Source organism: Arachis hypogaea, chromosome 2 (assembly GCF_003086295.3).
Source record: "Arachis hypogaea cultivar Tifrunner chromosome 2, arahy.Tifrunner.gnm2.J5K5, whole genome shotgun sequence".
Taxonomy (NCBI): Eukaryota; Viridiplantae; Streptophyta; class Magnoliopsida; order Fabales; family Fabaceae; genus Arachis; species Arachis hypogaea.
The window spans coordinates 92,242,510-92,260,189 of record NC_092037.1 but is presented as its reverse complement, the minus strand read 5'-3'; the positions used below and the strand labels follow the sequence as shown (position 1 = coordinate 92,260,189).

At 37.5% G+C, this 17,680-nt stretch overlaps 1 protein-coding gene across 1 annotated transcript; it reads left to right on the top strand.

Moving 5' to 3' along the window:
• The first annotated feature begins 4,088 nt into the window (after positions 1–4,088).
• Positions 4,089–5,401, top strand: LOC112728174 (uncharacterized mitochondrial protein AtMg00810-like). The gene is made up of 3 exons (XM_025778214.1): positions 4,089–4,130; positions 4,223–5,128; positions 5,186–5,401. The coding sequence occupies exons 1-3, from the start codon at positions 4,089–4,091 to the stop codon at positions 5,399–5,401; spliced, it is 1,164 nt and encodes a 387-aa protein (XP_025633999.1).
• The last annotated feature ends 12,279 nt before the right edge of the window (positions 5,402–17,680 follow it).

Here is a 17,680-nt window from a genome sequence, read left to right as displayed (position 1 = left end):
ACATTAAAGTTAGGATCTTTGGAGGATGAATTTTCTCCTAAGATAATGATCAAACTCAACATTCACACATGAACTCCTTGTCATCTTTCTTCTTTTAAGATACACCATATAATCATCACCCCCAAATATGCTTGTATTTCCACTTTCATAAACTTCTTTTGTACAACCATGTGACACATCAGAACTCATTTTTTGATTGTATTCATTAACCAACTCATTACACAACTGATGAATTCTGTCAACTTGCTTAAAACATTCTATTGGATCTGGATACATTTTTCCAAATTGAAATTCAACCCCAACCATCTTGTACCTAGGATCTAAAACAGCAGCAACACCCATAATGCCATGAATCTCATCCTAATACTTCTCAAATTTCTTCTTCATACTAGATGCCATATTAGCAATTAAAGAATTACTAGAAAGTTGCCATTCATCCAATGAGACTTTTATTTTACAAACCAGAGTAAAATAAAGATTGGCAGTCGGAAATTTAGAACCAGAAAATAATTGAGTAACATCATAAAACAACTTCAATCTATCACATATTTCTTTGGCAAGTTCCCACTCTTCATTACTTGGCACATTTTTATATTGGGGTTCCTTTTGTCTTAACCTAGGAAAGACAGCTCTATACAACAATGCAGTGTCTAACATCAAATAAGTTGAGTTCCACCTAGTCGGACAATCAAGAACCAATTTCTTAGTAAATGGAATCCCTGTTTTAGTACACCAACTCACAAAAGTTTCGTTCCTTTTCTGCGTTGCAGTCCAATACAATACACTACTACGAATTTTTCAATACTTTTCTTAACTATACTCAAACCATCCTTCACAATCAAATTCAATATATGAGCACAATAACGCATATGCAACAATTTACCCCCAACATCAAGAATGAAGAATCTAGCTGCCCCAACAATTCATCTATCATAGCATCATTAGTTGAACAATTATCCAATGTAACAGTAGACAATTTTCTATCAACATTCCATTCCAACAATATTTTAATCAATGTTTGAGTAAGAACTTCACTTGTATGGGGACAAGGAACATAACAAAAGCTGAAAAATAAAACAAACATGCATGCATTTTAGATGTCAACATACAAAGACAACACAATATATAGAAGTTTATGAAGTTTATGAAGTACCTCAATAGGCGCATTTGCAACTTCCACGAACTATCGATATAGTGAGCTGTGACAACCATGTAACCTTTTTCTTGATTGGAAGTCCACATGTCGCTAGTTATTGCAACTCTGCTATCATTTTCATCTAGTTGAAGAGTTAGCTTCAGCTTCTCATCCCCAAACATCTTCAAGATGTCTTTCCTAATCGTGTTGCGACTAGGCATTTTAAATGTTGGTTGCATTGATGCAACCAATCGCCTCAGTCCATGGTGGTCCACACAACTCAAAGGATATTCATGCAGGACAATCATTTCAGCGACACACTTTCTTGTTTTTGAAGGATCAAACACAAAGCCATCTTCATTTACTTTTTGGACATGTGCTTGTTTTGCTAGTGATTCAACAATTGATGATTGCCTTGAGTTCACCACTTTTATTCTCTTACAATAGCGGTCCACATGGTTTCTCAATGACTTAGTACCATTCTTCGGATTTGCACTAAGCACACTCTTGCAAAATTTGCATTTTGCCTTCCATTCACCTTTAACTTTTAAACGATCAAAATACTCCCAATAAGCACTCTTAACATTAGCCTTATTGTCACCTTCAACAGGATTTGAGGCATTATTATCTGTTGGTTGTGGAGTTTCTGAAGTTTGATTAGCATTACTCTAAACTTTAACTTTATTATCGGTAGGAACATTATTACTTTGTGTGTCTTCTCTAACATTACTAGCCATGAAATTATCTTAACAAACCTACATTAAAAACACAAATCATATAACGTATTTTCATTATATGAACTGAACACAAATTGACATAGTAAATGGCATTAAAGGAATTAAAGAAAAATGCATAAAGGAAAATGTATAAACAAATCTAGTAAGTGGCATTAAAGGAAAATGCATTAAAGTAAATGACATAGTATATGAACTGAACACAAATCATATAACAAGTTGAGTAAATGGCATTAAATGAAAATGCATAAACAAATCTAGTAAGTGGTAACAGCTCTGTTTTCTTTAATTTGCAGTGGTTAGAATGTGAAACCCACATCCCATTCAAAGACACACACCTACTAACTAAAAATAAAAATAATTTGGTATCTAAGTTATTGACCAAAATGCAGCAGTGTAAAAGGATAACATGGTAGGAAAGGTTAAAATGGTATAAAAGGTTAAAATGGATTCCACTTATAATGCTTGCTAGGAAAGGTTAAAATGGTTAGAAATAGAAGAAATTAGAAAAAAGGGGTTCTGTGTTTACTATGTATCTACTATGTATCTTATTTGATATAAGAGTATTATTTATTTATAGATGTTACGCAAATAAAAAAAAATTATAAAGATAAATGTCGAATTTAAATTGAAGCACAAATTCTAATATAATATTTAAGTATTATTTCAACAAAATTGAGTAGAATATGAAATTGCATACATTGTTAAAAAAAATACATACACTTTGCTTATTTTAGAACTCCAAATAAATCTTATATCTTAAAAATAAAGCATGACATAATTCACACCTTAATAGCTAATGCTTTATGACACAAGCAGAAGGATAACATACAAAAAGAATCTCTTAATGAGAGCTGATCTTTATTTAATTAATTATTCTTAATAGGTCTATGAATTTGCATATAATCAACAAAGTCATCAATGTATTTTTGTTGAATCTCCATGTTCCCAAATATCTTGCTCTTCTTCTCCTCTGCATGCCTTCTACAACTCTTTCCTTCCTCTTGGAACATCATAGTTCTCAATGCCTTGGAAGGGGATTAAAAAAGTGGACAACCAAATTCAAGAGACTCAATTACAGAACTCCAACCACAATGACTCAAAAACCCTTCAATTATAGAACTCCAAGTTTGTTATTATTTGACTCATTAGCCATTAGGGATTTTTTTTTTATTCTTGAGAACCCAAAGAAATGGACAAGGCAAAGTCTAGCATTAATTTGGCAAGCAATTGTATGAAAATATTTTGAAGGCAAACTCTAGCATTAATTTGGCAAGCAATACCTCAATCACAAGAGAAAACAGTAAAAACTCTAACTACTCAAATTCTAACCAAAACTATGAAATTAAAAATAATTAAAGCTACAACTACTGTGAAGACAAACTCTAGCATTAATTTGGCAAGCAATACCCTAATACACATACTGTGAAGAAAAAAGTCTTCATCTAAGCAATGGTATGCAATCTGTGAATTGTGATGAAAAAAAATTGGGTACTTAACTAGTTACAAAAATTAATTTTCTATATTTTATCTCATATATATATTTCATGATTCATACGTATTAAACTTCTTGGACTTGGATATTGATTTAATCTGATCAAAAAGGGCAACGCAGAGTCAGGAAAACTTACCACTTGGAGGAAGACGGTGAGAAAGAGGGGTTCACTCAGTAGCTTCGGTTGTGCAGCAACGAGCCAACGATGAGTAAATTCGAGCGTTCAGCAGGGCGACGACACGGCGCCAACAGGACGACAGCGCAGCAGGAGCGAGTCCGCGACGGGCTCGGCAGGACGGCAGCGCAGCGACGGTGACAAGCTCGGCGGAAGGCTCGATGGCACAGTGAAGGTCACTAGATCTGAGGTTCACTGGGGAGAAGAGGAAGTGACTTTCCTTCCCTCTTCAGTCTTCTTTGCTAAGGTTCTTTGGGGCTGAAGAGAAACGCGTAAATGAGGGCTGGTGGCTGTGAGGATTAGAAAATAGAAACCCTAAAAACTTAAAATGGTATATATATATATACATATATATATATATATATATATATATATATGTACTCCGGGGCGGGTAGGGGCGGGTTTATCCTAACCCCGACCCCGCCCCGCCCCGCTCTTTCACCCGTCCCGATCAAAACCCGCCCCGCTTCGGGTCGGGTTTAAACCTGCCCCGACCAGGTTGGGGCGGGTCAGATACTCGCGGGTTCGGGTACTCCTGCCACCCCCTATATGCGACAGCCACAGGGTTATGTGGAGGGTGATGGGAAGCTGGTCTGCAAACTTACCAAGGTGTTGTATGGCCTGAAACAGGCAGCGAGGGCCTGGTATCATAAACTATCTACAGCTTTGCATAATTGCTTCAGCTTGGATTCACTGCCACAACCTCTGATGTTTCAGTCTTCACCAAGTTTGATACCAATGCTACCACCTTTGTGCTTGTGTATGTAGATGATATGATCATCACTGGAAGCTCAACAAGTGCTATGACGGTTGTAGTGAACCAGCTGAATTGCAAGTTTGCACTCAAGGATATGGGGGGTCTTCATTATTTTCTAGGCATTCAGGTTAGCAAGACTAAGGGTGGTGGACTGCTACTCAGCCAAGAGAAATACGATAATGATTTACTAGGAAAGGCAGGTATGACAGGCTATAAGCCTTGTAAAATACCTCTCCCATCATCACTGAAAATATCTCAGTTTGGTGGTGACAGGTTTGATGAACCAGCACTTTATCATTTAGTGGTAGGAAGTCTTCAGTATCTCACCATTACAAGACCAGAACTCGCCTATGCTATAAGCAAACTCTCACAGTTCATGCAAGACTCGTTGGAATCGCATTGGAAACTTGTTAAAAGAATCTTCAGGTATGCAAGTGAAACAATCAAATATGGGCTACATCTCCACAAGAATGACTTGTTGAACATCACAGCCTACTGTGATTCGGATTGGGGAGGAGACCCAGATGACAGGAAATCAATTGGTGGTATGTGTGTCTTCTTAGGAAGAAACTTGGTGTCCTGGTCTTTTAAGAAGCAATCTGTGGTATCCAGGTCAAGCACAGAGGCTGAATATAGAGCTATGGCGGATCTAGTTGCAGAACTTATATGGATCAAGAACCTGCTAAGTGAGCTAAGGGTCACAGCTTCTACTCCCACCATATACTACAATAACCTGAGTTTTGTGCTTTTGGCAGCCAACCTCATCCTGCATTCAAAGTCTAAACACTTTGAAACTGATCTTCATTTTGTGAGGGACTATGTAGTGAATAAAGTAATACAAGTCAGCCATGTTCTAGGATCTGTTTAGTTGGCAGACATTTTGACAAAGGCAATTGCCTCTGGAATGTTTAGAAGTGCTAGAGCAAGGTTGAATATTGAGCAAAATTTGTTGTACAGTGCCACTGCTGAAGGGGCAGCAGGAACAGTTCATGAGCCAGCCATACCTAGTAATGAAGGAGTTTTGCAGAATAGCAGCAAAACTAAAGACCTCAGCAGCAGAGTGTATGATGGAGCAAGTGTTGAGCAACACAATGAAATCAGATAGCAGGGTGCATGATAGAGTAGTGATTGAGATGAAACTGAAATAGTTGCTAAGTTAGTTAAGCCAAGCTAAGTCAGCAAAGTTAGTTATACACTCTCTCTCTCATATTAGAATTAGTTGCAAGCTGTCACTAGGCTCAGCTTATATAACCAGATGTATGTGTTAGTTACAGTGTTGTTGCAATTATAACCCATGTTAAACTTTAACAAAATCTGAATAGAAAGTCTCTCTCTCTCTCTCTCTCTCTCTCTCTCTTCAATTTCTCTTCTTCAATCTCTGCTCTCCCCTGCTCTTCCCTTCAAGTCTGGAACTGATACCTTTCAACTTATTCTAGCATCTTCAAGTTTCCTAATCCACTAATGTACAAAGCCCGAGAAAGCTAGGATCGGTTCATCTAGATTCATAGGGGCACAATGCCAAGTTGATACTGATGAAGGGCATGAGAGAACTTTCAATCTCCATATTGATCTCCACAGATTACTATTTTGCATCATTTGAGGGCACAAGGAAATATGGGAATGCCTAAACCTATACGCTATTTGATAACCCGAGGAAACATCATACAATTCACTTCTATTATCGGTCCAACACAAATGATCATCACCTAAAGCTTTTAGCCCTTTATTGTAAATCCTGCGTAATTAGTGAATAATTACCTAATAAATTAATTATTAATCCAAGAAATTATGAAGTTGAATTTTATGGTTTAATGGGGGTAGAAATAACTAAAACATGAATTTCGACACTAATTTTAAAGATTTTGGCCTAAAATTAGACCGAACGTATCGAACCAATCGAACTGAGCCTAAACCGGACCCAAGACCCAACCAACAAAACCCAATACACTTAATGAACTCTCCTTCTTCCTCATTCATTCAGCAAGGAATGCTGAAGAGGGAAAGAAGTTCATGGAACCCTAACTCAAATTTCCATTCAACTTCAATCTCTTATATCTTCCAACTTCGATTTTCGATTTTCACACCGTTTGCAATCACGTGCCCACCGCATCGAGCTCTATAAAGTTCGATAACTAATTTTGGTAAGGAACTTCGTTTTCATCTCAGACCCTCATTTCTCCTTAATTTTAAAAAATGTGAGAGTTTTGTTGTTAAAACTTGATGTCTTAGTGTTTAGGCTCAAATTAAGCTTGGAGGATTAGCGGATTTTGTTCTCTTGAGGCACGGGTAAGGTTTCTCAAATCTTAGTGAATTTCTTGATTAATTGTGGTTGAGCATTAAGTTTGTGTATATGAATGTGGTAATATATACTAGGTAGTGTATATGTGATTTTAGAATACATTTGAGGAGATTGAGAGCTTGATTAAGCTTTGGGTACTACATATTTGGTGGTGGAGTCTTGTGATTTTGCCAATTTGAGGTGTTTTTGGCATAGGGAGAAATCGGCCAAGATATGATCTTGGTTTTTCGTATGTAATATATAATATTTTGTGAAAACTTAGAATTGTTGAGTGAAGGATTGAAACATATGATGATTGAATATGGATGATTGTGAATAATGATAGTGATAAATTGAGAATTTGATGAGTGGTATGTATGTATATGCAATTGTTGAATAATGAGTATATTAGAGTTGGAAGGTGTGGGAATGTATTGTTGAGATGGTAAGTATTGATGATAAGAAGTTTGATGATGTATGGTGATATTGAATTATGAGGATGATGCTTGTATGAATGATGATAGTGATATATTGTTGAATTATGCATAAAAGATGTTTGATTATAAAGTTATTGTTTTAAAATTGATAGAATTTTATATTTATATGTTGAGAAAGGGGTAAAAAGGGTATGGAAGGATTTTGTATAGAATTTGGGTTGATGAACTTTGGTTTGAAAATGAAAATTTGGAAAATAGAAGTTTTGAACTCTTTTGGTAAAAATAGATTTTTAATAAACTTCAGCGGTCCATAACTTGAGCTTCGAATTTCGGATTTTAATGAATTTTGATTCAAATTAAAGAGAGTTTCAAGAGATTTAAAATGGTTTAAAGTTTGTGGAAATTGGAATTTTGTAGAGGAAGTTATAGATGCTAAAAGTTGCCTACTAAAAACTGAAAATTTTCTAAGTGCAGAGAATCAGGATTTCTGGTGTGTGTTTTAACTCGTGCATATGCACGAGGTGTGTGCATACGTGCCCCTTGAGAATTTTGCAAGTGTGTGTATGTACAAGCACGGGAAGGCTTGTTGTTACGTGCGTATGCACACCTTGGTGCATACGTATACCATTCTGTTTTACACTAAATTTCTATTTTTTACTGTTTGACCTTTTCGGCAAATTTGTAAACCTCTGAAACTACTGTTTTGATAAAAATTCACTACCTTTGAATTATTGATCAGTCCTCTGATTTTTCAAACATCTAAAAACTCTGTTTAAGGTCTATTAGTAAAGGTTTTGGGTTACGAAGTAAGGGTTAGTGAGTGGGAAAAATAGAATTGGTATCCGAAGAGTTGAAAGAGGTAAAAATTGATTTGATGAGATAATGAAAATGATGAACAAATAAATGAGGCATGATTGAGGATGTTAATGATGAGTATGTTAATGATTATGTCTGTGTTTTCTCTCTCTAGTTGTAAGGGTGACAGGGCACCTATTCCCTCTAATGGTGACAGGGTACTAATTTCTCTAATGGTGACAGAGTACGTAATCCATCTAATGGTGACAGGGCACTCTCCTTCTAATGGTCAGCCGATGTGCTGAGATATTTATTCACAACAGAGAGACAATACCCAGGTTAACTACTGGACATGTCGGGTTGGTTGTATAACCAACAAATGAGTTCATTAGCCATAGGGCAGACATGCATCATATGCATTTGTATGTTTTGCTTGCTTGTGCATTATTTGGGTTTGTCTTTGTGAATCACTGTGCTTATCTGCCATACTTGCTACCTGCAATAATTATACTTTACTTGTGTTTGTCTTTGTCTGTTTTGTTTATCTGTGTGGTTCTACTGGAGTCTTGGAGGATTGGAGGAAGGCAGAGAATTGAGGATTTTAGTCAAAGTTTAGTTAAGATTTATAACCTTAGATAAATATCCTGCTTACGGTTTTCGTTTTAAAATTTTTAAGTTTTAAATTTGAGTGTCGAAGTTCTAGGATTGTCTCTGTCTTTCCCAAGACCTTATATTTTACTGATGGTTCTAGTTGAACTTGAGAAGGGGGGGTTGAATCAAGTTGGTTAAAAACTCAAATTTTCTTGTTCTGTTTTTGCTGTTGCTCGAGTTGCAGGAGATTATTTGAAATAGTCTCATACGCAGAACATTAAAAAAGGAGAGAAGAGGAGAAAGGGGCCAGCATGTATCCTGGTTCGGATTCTTAGTGTCATGAATCCTACATCCAGTCCCCACCACAAACTATGGTGGAATTTCACTATAATTCTCAGATTACATTCACCAATACTATTGAATTAATTCCTAATCCAACTAGTATCTACCCCTAAGCTTTATACACCAAAGCTTAGCAACCCCAAAGTGCTATCCCAACTTGAAAGGGGAATCTACACAGATTCAACTCTCACCAAGTGCTAACCCAACTTGGCAAGGGGAACTAATCCTAGTTCATAAACCCAAATTACATCAGAAGTCTGTGGCTATTTTGCATCACTCTTGCCTTTTCTCTCTTGGCTTTTGATCCTCACACAATTGCCTTTTTCAAAACAGAAAATAATGCAAGACAGCCATAACTTAAAATCAGAATTAAGCTTGAGTAGAAGAAAGAGATTTCAGCTCTAAGTTAGAGATGATGCTCTGAATATGTGTGCTCTCTTCCTTAGCCCTAAATGTGGATTGAAGCTTGCTATATATCTTCTTAGCTTCATTGTAGCTTCATCCTCTCTGTTTTTCCTTGCTGCCCGTTGGAGTGGTCCTTGATGGCATGCAGTCCTTTCTTCATCCTGCTCCACTTCCTCTGCTGTCCGAGGAGCTCCACCACTACCTCTGCTATCCTTGGTGTTTCTTTCTTTCTTGGCATGTTCCTCTTTTCCATTCTGCTCCATTTCCTTGCTGCTGCTCTATGCAAGTTTGTGTTTTGCATAACCACGATCCACAGCAGTGCTTTGGTGATGTCCTTGGGTTAGTGTGTGTACCCTTTGTGTCCTTGCTTTCTTTTACAGAGCTACACTTGTCCTTGCATGATACAGCTGTCCTCATATTGCTTTTAGCAAATATATACATAATCATTTAATGTTGCTAAACAGTACTATGAGGAATTGTTGGACTTGTTTACTGCACTAAGGAACAATGTGAGCTGCTTTTCTATTTACTGTGATGGGCTGATGTATCAAATGCTAGTATACTTGGGCCTGCCACAATAAAGCACACATTAAACAATATTGGGCTTTTAACCCAAAAACAATGTTTGTCATCATAATATAACCCAAAATCAAACTAGGCTCAACAATCTCCCCCTTGATGACAAACATAAAAATATAGGGAAATTAAATTAAAAAAAATTAACTGAGTTAAGAACACTTCCCTTTGATGACATTCGGATTTTGAGTTGCTTCCCCTGAATGCTAGCATTACTCCCCCTTGATCATGGCTTACATCTTTTCCTGAACCAAAACTTAAGAACAGCCAAAACCAATATTTCTAAACTATAAATCACAGTAATGAAAGCACAGAGCAATTAACACAAAGCACCACAAAACATTGTTCTTAACTATTACTATTAATCCCTAAGCCAAAACTAACATTCCTTTTCTTTTCTCCCCCTTTTGTCATCAAGGGAGGAAAGGAAATAACCTGCACAAAATTTGTTAGTGGCCAGTGTATCTAGTCTAAGTAGTAGAGTAGTTTAGGTCTGTTACAGTCATCCCACAAAATAAACTAAACAAGTTCAAAACAAAAAAAAAACAAGTCATATTCGCAGATGAGATAACAAGAAGCTAGGCATCAGAGTTGGATTCATCAGAGGTTCCGTCATCCTCCCCCTCATTATCAGAAGTTGTGAGGCCAACCTCGATGTCCTCCACAAAGTCTCTCAGAATCCGAATCCTTCCCTTAGTCTTTTTGAGAGTATTTTCCTCCAAAACTTGATTCCTTTTGCGCTCAGTACCATGATGGAGAAGAAGATCTGTCAGATTGAGGAATTCTTCAAGGACATTCTTCAAAATGCGTGTCATGGTCTTGACTGTAGTGGATGTGGAAGGGGGAATCAGAGGATCCTCATCAACAGAGGGAACATCAGTGCTGTCATCAGTTTGGCGACGCCTAGGAGCTGTTTTCTTTACTGCACCACCCCCTTTGATATATGAGTTACAATCTTTAGCAATTTCAGCCCCAAAATTAACATTGTAATATTGAAAAATTTTTGTAAGAAGCATGCCATAGGGTAAAGCATTTTTGGTACTGATACACGCATGCATGTGTCTCACAAGCAAGTAAGCAAAAGAGATAGGAGATTTTGAAAGCAAAGCATACAAAACCAGTGTGTCACAAAATGAGACGCGTTGAAAAGAACTGCTCTGAGGCAAGATGATATGGTTAACAATCCTGTGCAGCTGGGCACGAACTGGAGCAAGAGACTTATGAGTAGGAGTGTTACCTTCTAAGAGAGGGATATTGATGCAGACAGTGCTTAGGGCATCAAAATATGAAACATTGAGCGTATCGTCCCACTTACCAGAGGTGTAGACATCAGGGCCTCGGTCCTGGTAATCTAGGGCTTTACCAAGGTGATATTTGTCAAGAATGATCACTTTGCCTTTAACAAAAGAGGCGATTCTCCCTTCTTTGTAGGACATGTTGCTATAGAACTATTTTACTAAATCGGGGTAAACTTTCTCTTTGATGGACAGTATGGATGTCCAACCTTGATATGCAAACAATGGGGTAAAGTGTAGCCCTTTCCTACGGAGTTTGTCAAGATTGACAAGCTTCGGGGGACAGAGTTTACGCTCGTAAACATCTTTGCAGAAAAACAAATAGTTCATGAGAGATTGGAAACGGCGATGATCAAAAGACTCATGGGGAAAATTAGCATAGAAAGATTTGTAGGCAATGGGGTTTGACAGCTTAGGTTCAGACACAGAACGAAGAGGGAGGTCAATGACTGTACCGCGAGTATGGCGACTCTGAGTGTGGGTTGTCTCTTCGTCTTCTTGAAGAGGCCTCTTTCCTCTGGAAGAGCTGGGTTTGGATGAACTCGGTTGAGAGTTGGTTGGAGGAGGAGGTGGAGAAGGACGAGGAGCAACGCCAGGTCGGCGAGCGGTGGTCTTAGTGCGGGCCATGTCAGGAGAAGGGTTTGGTGGTGGAGATGGTGAGGAATGAGTGGGGGAATGTGTGATCAGAACGGTGAGTGCCACTGTGGGAGCCTCTGCGAGCAGCTCTCTTCTTTCGAGCCATTTTATAGAGCACAGATTAATGAAGATGAAAGAAGTGAAGATGGTAGTGTGAATGGATGCATGTAGTGGGGAGTTATTATAGGCTTGAGAAGTGTAAAGGTTGCACCTTGAAAAGATAAAAATCCAATCTTTGGAAAACGTTTTGAAAGTTAAAGCTGTACCTTCGTACGTTTCAGATAAAAACAACCAAAATGAATTTTAAAACAAATGTAAATGAAAAAGCAACCTTGTGGTAAAGTCCAAACCATATAAACATTTAAAATGAGGCCCAACTGAACCAAATAGTAATTGCCAAAAATTTGAGACAAAAAAAATTGAAGTTAGTTCAGAGGTCCAAAAGAGTGAATTTGAAGTTAAGCCCAAAACATTTCGAAAGCCCACTTTTCATAAAAGCTTAAACAAAACTTGTTTCAAAAAAAATGAAGAAACCCCAAAGTTTTCAATAAAGAAAAAAAACATCGGTGCAGAGACTGCTTCAGCACTAGACGTCCACCATTCACAATGATCAAAATTGAATCTAATAGCTTCATAGTGATTTATTGAAGTTTACTCATCATCTGCCAAAAAAAATCTCACCGCGATTTATGAGACAAAACAAAAAATCTCATTAGCAAAAACATTAAGAAAACAGAGATGAAGTTAGAATGCCCAGTTCAGTTCTTAACTTGCAGAACCTCTCCTCTATCAATGGTTTGGTGAATATATCAGCTAGCTAACCTTCAGAGTTAACAAATTGAATATCTAAATTTCCATTTTGCACATGTTCTCTTATAGAATGAAAACGAACTTCAATGTGCTTTGTTCTTGAGTGCAAGACAAGGTTTTTGGAAATATTGATAGCACTCAGGTTGTCACAAAATAATAGAATATTTGAGACATTCAATTTATAGTCAGCTAGTTGAGTTTTCAGCTATAATAATTGAGAACAACAAGAAGAGGTTGCAATATACTCAGCTTCGGCTGTTGAAAGTGCCACAGTAGCTTGCTTCTTGCTAGACCAAACAATGAGGGATTTTCCAAGAAAGCAGCACATGCCACTTGTGCTTCTTCTATCAATCCTATCCCCAGCAAAATCTGCATCACACAAACCCACTAATTGAAAAGAATCAGTCTTAGGAAACCATAAACCATAGTTAGTGGTACCAAGCACATATCGGATGATCCTTTTGACAGCTGAGAGATGAGATTCTTTAGGCTTTGATTGAAACCGTGAGCAAACTCCAATACTTTGGATGATATCAGGCCTTGAGGAGGTTAGATACATCAAGGATCCAATCATCCCTCTATAGAGTGTCTCATCTATATCTCTACCATGTTCATCTTTATCAAGCTTGATGTTAGGATGCATGGGGGTTCCCATAGGCTTAGCATAGTCCAGCTCAAACTTCTTGACAAGTTCCTTTGCATATTTTTCTTGATGGATGAATATGCCTTCTATAGTTTGCTTGATTTGCAAGCCTAGGAAGAAATTGAGTTCTCCCATCATGCTCATATCAAATTCATTGGTCATAAGCTTAGCAAAATCTGCACACAAATCCTCATTAGCCGAACTAAACATAATATCATCAACATAAACTTGCACAAGAATGAAATGATCATGATAATTTCTAATAAATAAAGTGGTGTCAGTGGCTCCTCTTTGAAAGTTATTTTTCAATAAAAATGAGCTAAGGCTTTCATACCAAGCTCTAGGAGCTTGTCTTAAACCATATAAAGCTTTAGCTAGTTTGAAAACATGATTAGGAAAAGTTTTGTTTTCAAACCCAGGTGGTTGAGACACATAAACCTCTCTATCTATTATGCCATTGAGGAAAGCACACTTTACGTCTATTTGGAACAGCTTGAAGCCACAATGAGCAGCATATGCAAGGAGCAATCTGATGGCTTCCATTCGAGCTACAGGTGCAAAGGATTCATCGAAATCAATCCCTTCCTCTTGATCATATCCTTGAGCGACCAATCTAGCTTTGTTTCGGACTATGGAACCATCTTCACCCAGCTTGTTTCTGAAAATCCATTTAGTGCCGGTGACTTTCTTTCCATGTGGATTATGCACCAATGACCAGACCTGATTCTTCTCAAATTGCAATAATTCCTCTTTCATGGCCAACACCCAAGATGGATCTGCAAGAGCTTCTTGGATATTTTGAGGTTCAATCTTTGATAAAAGAGCAATGTTGTTGGATTCGGCTCTTTTCAAAGATGAACGAGTAGTTCTCCCAGTGGATGGATTTTCTATTATGAACTCTTCAGGATAGTTTTTCAAAAACCTCCATTCTCTTGGTCTTCTTGACTGGTTTGAGGATTCAAGTTTCTCTTGATCAACAATGGCCTCTGCATCAGTATTTTCTGCAGTAACAGGAGATAATTCCAAATTGTCTCCTGAAGAATTGGGATTTTCGTTGCTAGCAGGAGCAGCTTCATGAGAATCAGAATTATGTTGAACTGGCTCATTGTTCTTGGGGAATTCAGCTTCAAAACCTGGACTATCATCTATGCAAATACTAGGAATAATGTTAGACTCACAAAATGTGACATGCATGGTTTTCTCAACAGTTTTGGAGTTCTTGTTATAGACTCTATAGGCCTTGCTATTTGTGGAATAACCCAGAAAAATGCCTTCATGTGTTTTAGGGTCAAATTTACCTAAATTTTCTTTGATATTCAAAATGAAACACTTGCAGCCAAACACATGAAAATAACTAAGATTGGGAGGATGCCCTTTCCAAAGTTCATATGGGGTTTTCTTCAAAAATTTTCTAATGGTGGTTCTATTTAAAACATAGCAAGCTGTATTCACAGCTTCAGCCCATAAGAACTTGGGGATTTCATATTCACATAACATAGCTCTAGCCATTTCTTGTAAACTTCTATTTCTTCTTTCCACAACACCATTTTGTTGAGGTGTTCTTGGACAAGAGAAGTTATGTGATATGCCTTGTTCATCACAAAAGGATTCAAAAGATTGATTTTCAAATTCTTTACCATGATCACTTCTAATTGAAACAATTTTTAAACCTTTTTCATTTTGAACCTTTTTGCTGAATTTCTCAAAAACTGAAAAAGCCTCATGTTTATGAGCAAGAAAGAACACCCAGCCAAATCTAGTATAGTCATCCACAATTACCATGCCATAACTCTTTCCTCCAAGACTTTGAGTCCTAGTTGGTCCAAACAGATCAAGATGTAACAATTCCAATGGTTTCTTAGTAGAGACATCTTCCTTGGGTTTGAAAGAGGTTTTAGTTTGTTTACCCATTTGACACGCATCACAAGTGATGTCCTTATCAAATTTTATATTAGAAAGACCTCTAACTAAGTCTCTCTTTACAAGCTTAGAGATTTGGAACATGCTAGCATGTCCTAACCTTTTATGCCACATCCATTTTTCAGATTCCATTGAAGAGAAACAAGTTACATTTTGAACTTTTAGATCATCTAGAGTGATACCATAAACATTTTCACTTCTTTTGGCAACAAATAAAACAGCCCCTGTTTTCTCATTTATGACTCTACAATCAGATTTCCTAAAGGTTACAGCATACCCAAGGTCACACAATTGACTTATGCTCAATAGATTATGCTTTAACCCATCAAGTAAGAAGACACTATCAATGCAAGTTGAAAAATCTTTGCCAACCTTACCAATGGCAATTATTTTACCTTTACCATTATCTCCAAAAGTGACAAATCCTCCATTATATTTGTTGAGTTTAATGAAGAAAGTATCCCTTCCGGTCATATGCCTTGAACATCCACTATCAAGATACCACATTTCCATTTTCTTCTTGGATGCAAGGCAAACCTGCATGTTCTTTAGCTAACCTTAGGTATCCAAATCCATTTGGATCCTTTGATGTGAAATTTTCTTGGTTGCCCAAGAGCATTAAAATCATGAAAAACTTTATATAACTTACTATCATTACCAAAAGACCTAAGAAAGATGAAACATTGAGGAGGATCATGACCATTTCTATTGCATTTGTAGCACTGATTTTTGCCCACTGATTTCTGGGGTTTGCTGAATCCTTTTGATTTGAAAGACTTGGAAGAGGAAGGTTCAGATTTTTGAAAGTTTGGTTTGAAAACAGATTTATTTTCCTCTATGAAACCAATTCCATATTTTTCAGACCCAAACCTTTGACAAGCAAGTAGTTTGTTTAGATTTTGAGAACCTTGAACAAACTTTGCTAAATCTTCATTCAAACTTTTTATTTGTTCATTCAGCTTTTTGTTTTAGGAAATCAAATCAGTGGAGGCAGTAACTTCATGCTTGAGTTTGAATTTTTCTAATTCAGTTCGCAAGGCAATGTTTTCTTCTTTCAAAGGCTTTTCATTATTAGTTTCATTTGCCTTAATCTTTTTCAGAAGAAGATCATTTTCTGTCCTCAAAGCCTCATTTTCTTTTTTACATTTAGCATACTTATCCAAGAGTTTCTTAGAGTTCACAGAAATGTCTTTAATAATGTAGTGCAATTCATCAATAGATAAGTCAGAGAGATCTACCTCATCTTCATCATTATGATCTGCCATCAGACATAATTGAGCTTCTTGATCTGAGCTTTCTGAGCTGGTGTCGTTCTCCAAGTCCTCCCATGTTGCCATCATCACCTTCTTTTTGTCTTTCTTGAATTTTTCGCCTTTCTTAAGTTGAGGGCAATCTGACTTGAAGTGACCAGGCTCCTTGCAGTGATGGCATGTGAACTTGACTTGATCTTTCTTGACATCTTTGGATGAAGAGCTTCCTTTGCCTTTATTTTTGTATCTTAGTAGTCTTCTCATTTTTCTTGCAAGGAGCACCATTTCTTCATCTGAGAAACTGTCATCAGATTCTTCTCCTTGGGCTGTCATTCTTGATTTTAGTGCTATACTTTTCTTTTTGTCATCTTTGTCTTGAGACATGTGAGTGGTTTCATAAGCCAGCAGCTTGCCTCTCAGCTCATCATAGGTGATTTTGATCAAATCATTCCTTTCAGAGATGGCTGTGCTTTTCACTTCCCATTTCTTAGTAAGACTTCTCAGAATCTTTCTTACCAAGGTTTCTTCAGAGTAGCTTCTTCCCATGGCGTCCAGATTGTTGATTATCGAGAACCTTTCGAACATTTGATCGATGCTCTCCTCTTCCTTCATACTGAACATTTCATACTCCTTCATCAGAATGTCAATTCTGGTCTCCCTCACTTGCTTAGTGCCTTCATGAGTGAGTCTGAGCTTATCCCAGATTTCTTTCACTGTTTTACACCTTGACACTTTTCTGAACTCTTCAAAGCTGATTGCACAGTGCATCAGGTTGATTGCCTTAGCATTGAGTTCAACCTTCTTCCTTTCTTCATCTGTCCATTCGTTGTCCTCCTTTGCCACAACTTCTCCACCAGCATTCTGTTTGGTAGGAACGTTTGGGCCGTTGAGAATGATCTTCCAGATGTTGTAGTCAATCGACTGCACGAAGATTCTCATTCTCTCATTCCAGTAAGAGTAGTTGCTGCCATTGAAGTAAGGAGGTCTATTATTGGACTGTCCTTCAGTGAGAGTGAAAGCCACGATGTTGGGATTCATGTTGTTGGCCATGGATCTTTACTCCAAGCTGTGAATCTTGCCTTCTTGAGACCTTGTTCTTGATACCAATTGATGCTGATCATAGCAACTCCACTATGTCACCCATCAATGGCACATATCAGGCTAGCAGGCAACCGTCTCTACCGGTTCACCCACACCAATGAGCGGAGAGTCCTACTTCGGTGACACAGTCACAAGCGAGAGTTCCCATTGGTGCTCTGCCCAAATTAACAGTATGGGTCAACAGAGCTCTGATACCAATTGATGGTTCTAGTTGAACTTGAGAAGGGGGGTTGAATCAAGTTGGTTAAAAACTCAAATTTTCTTGTTCTGTTTTTGCTGTTGCTCGAGTTGTAGGAGATTATTTG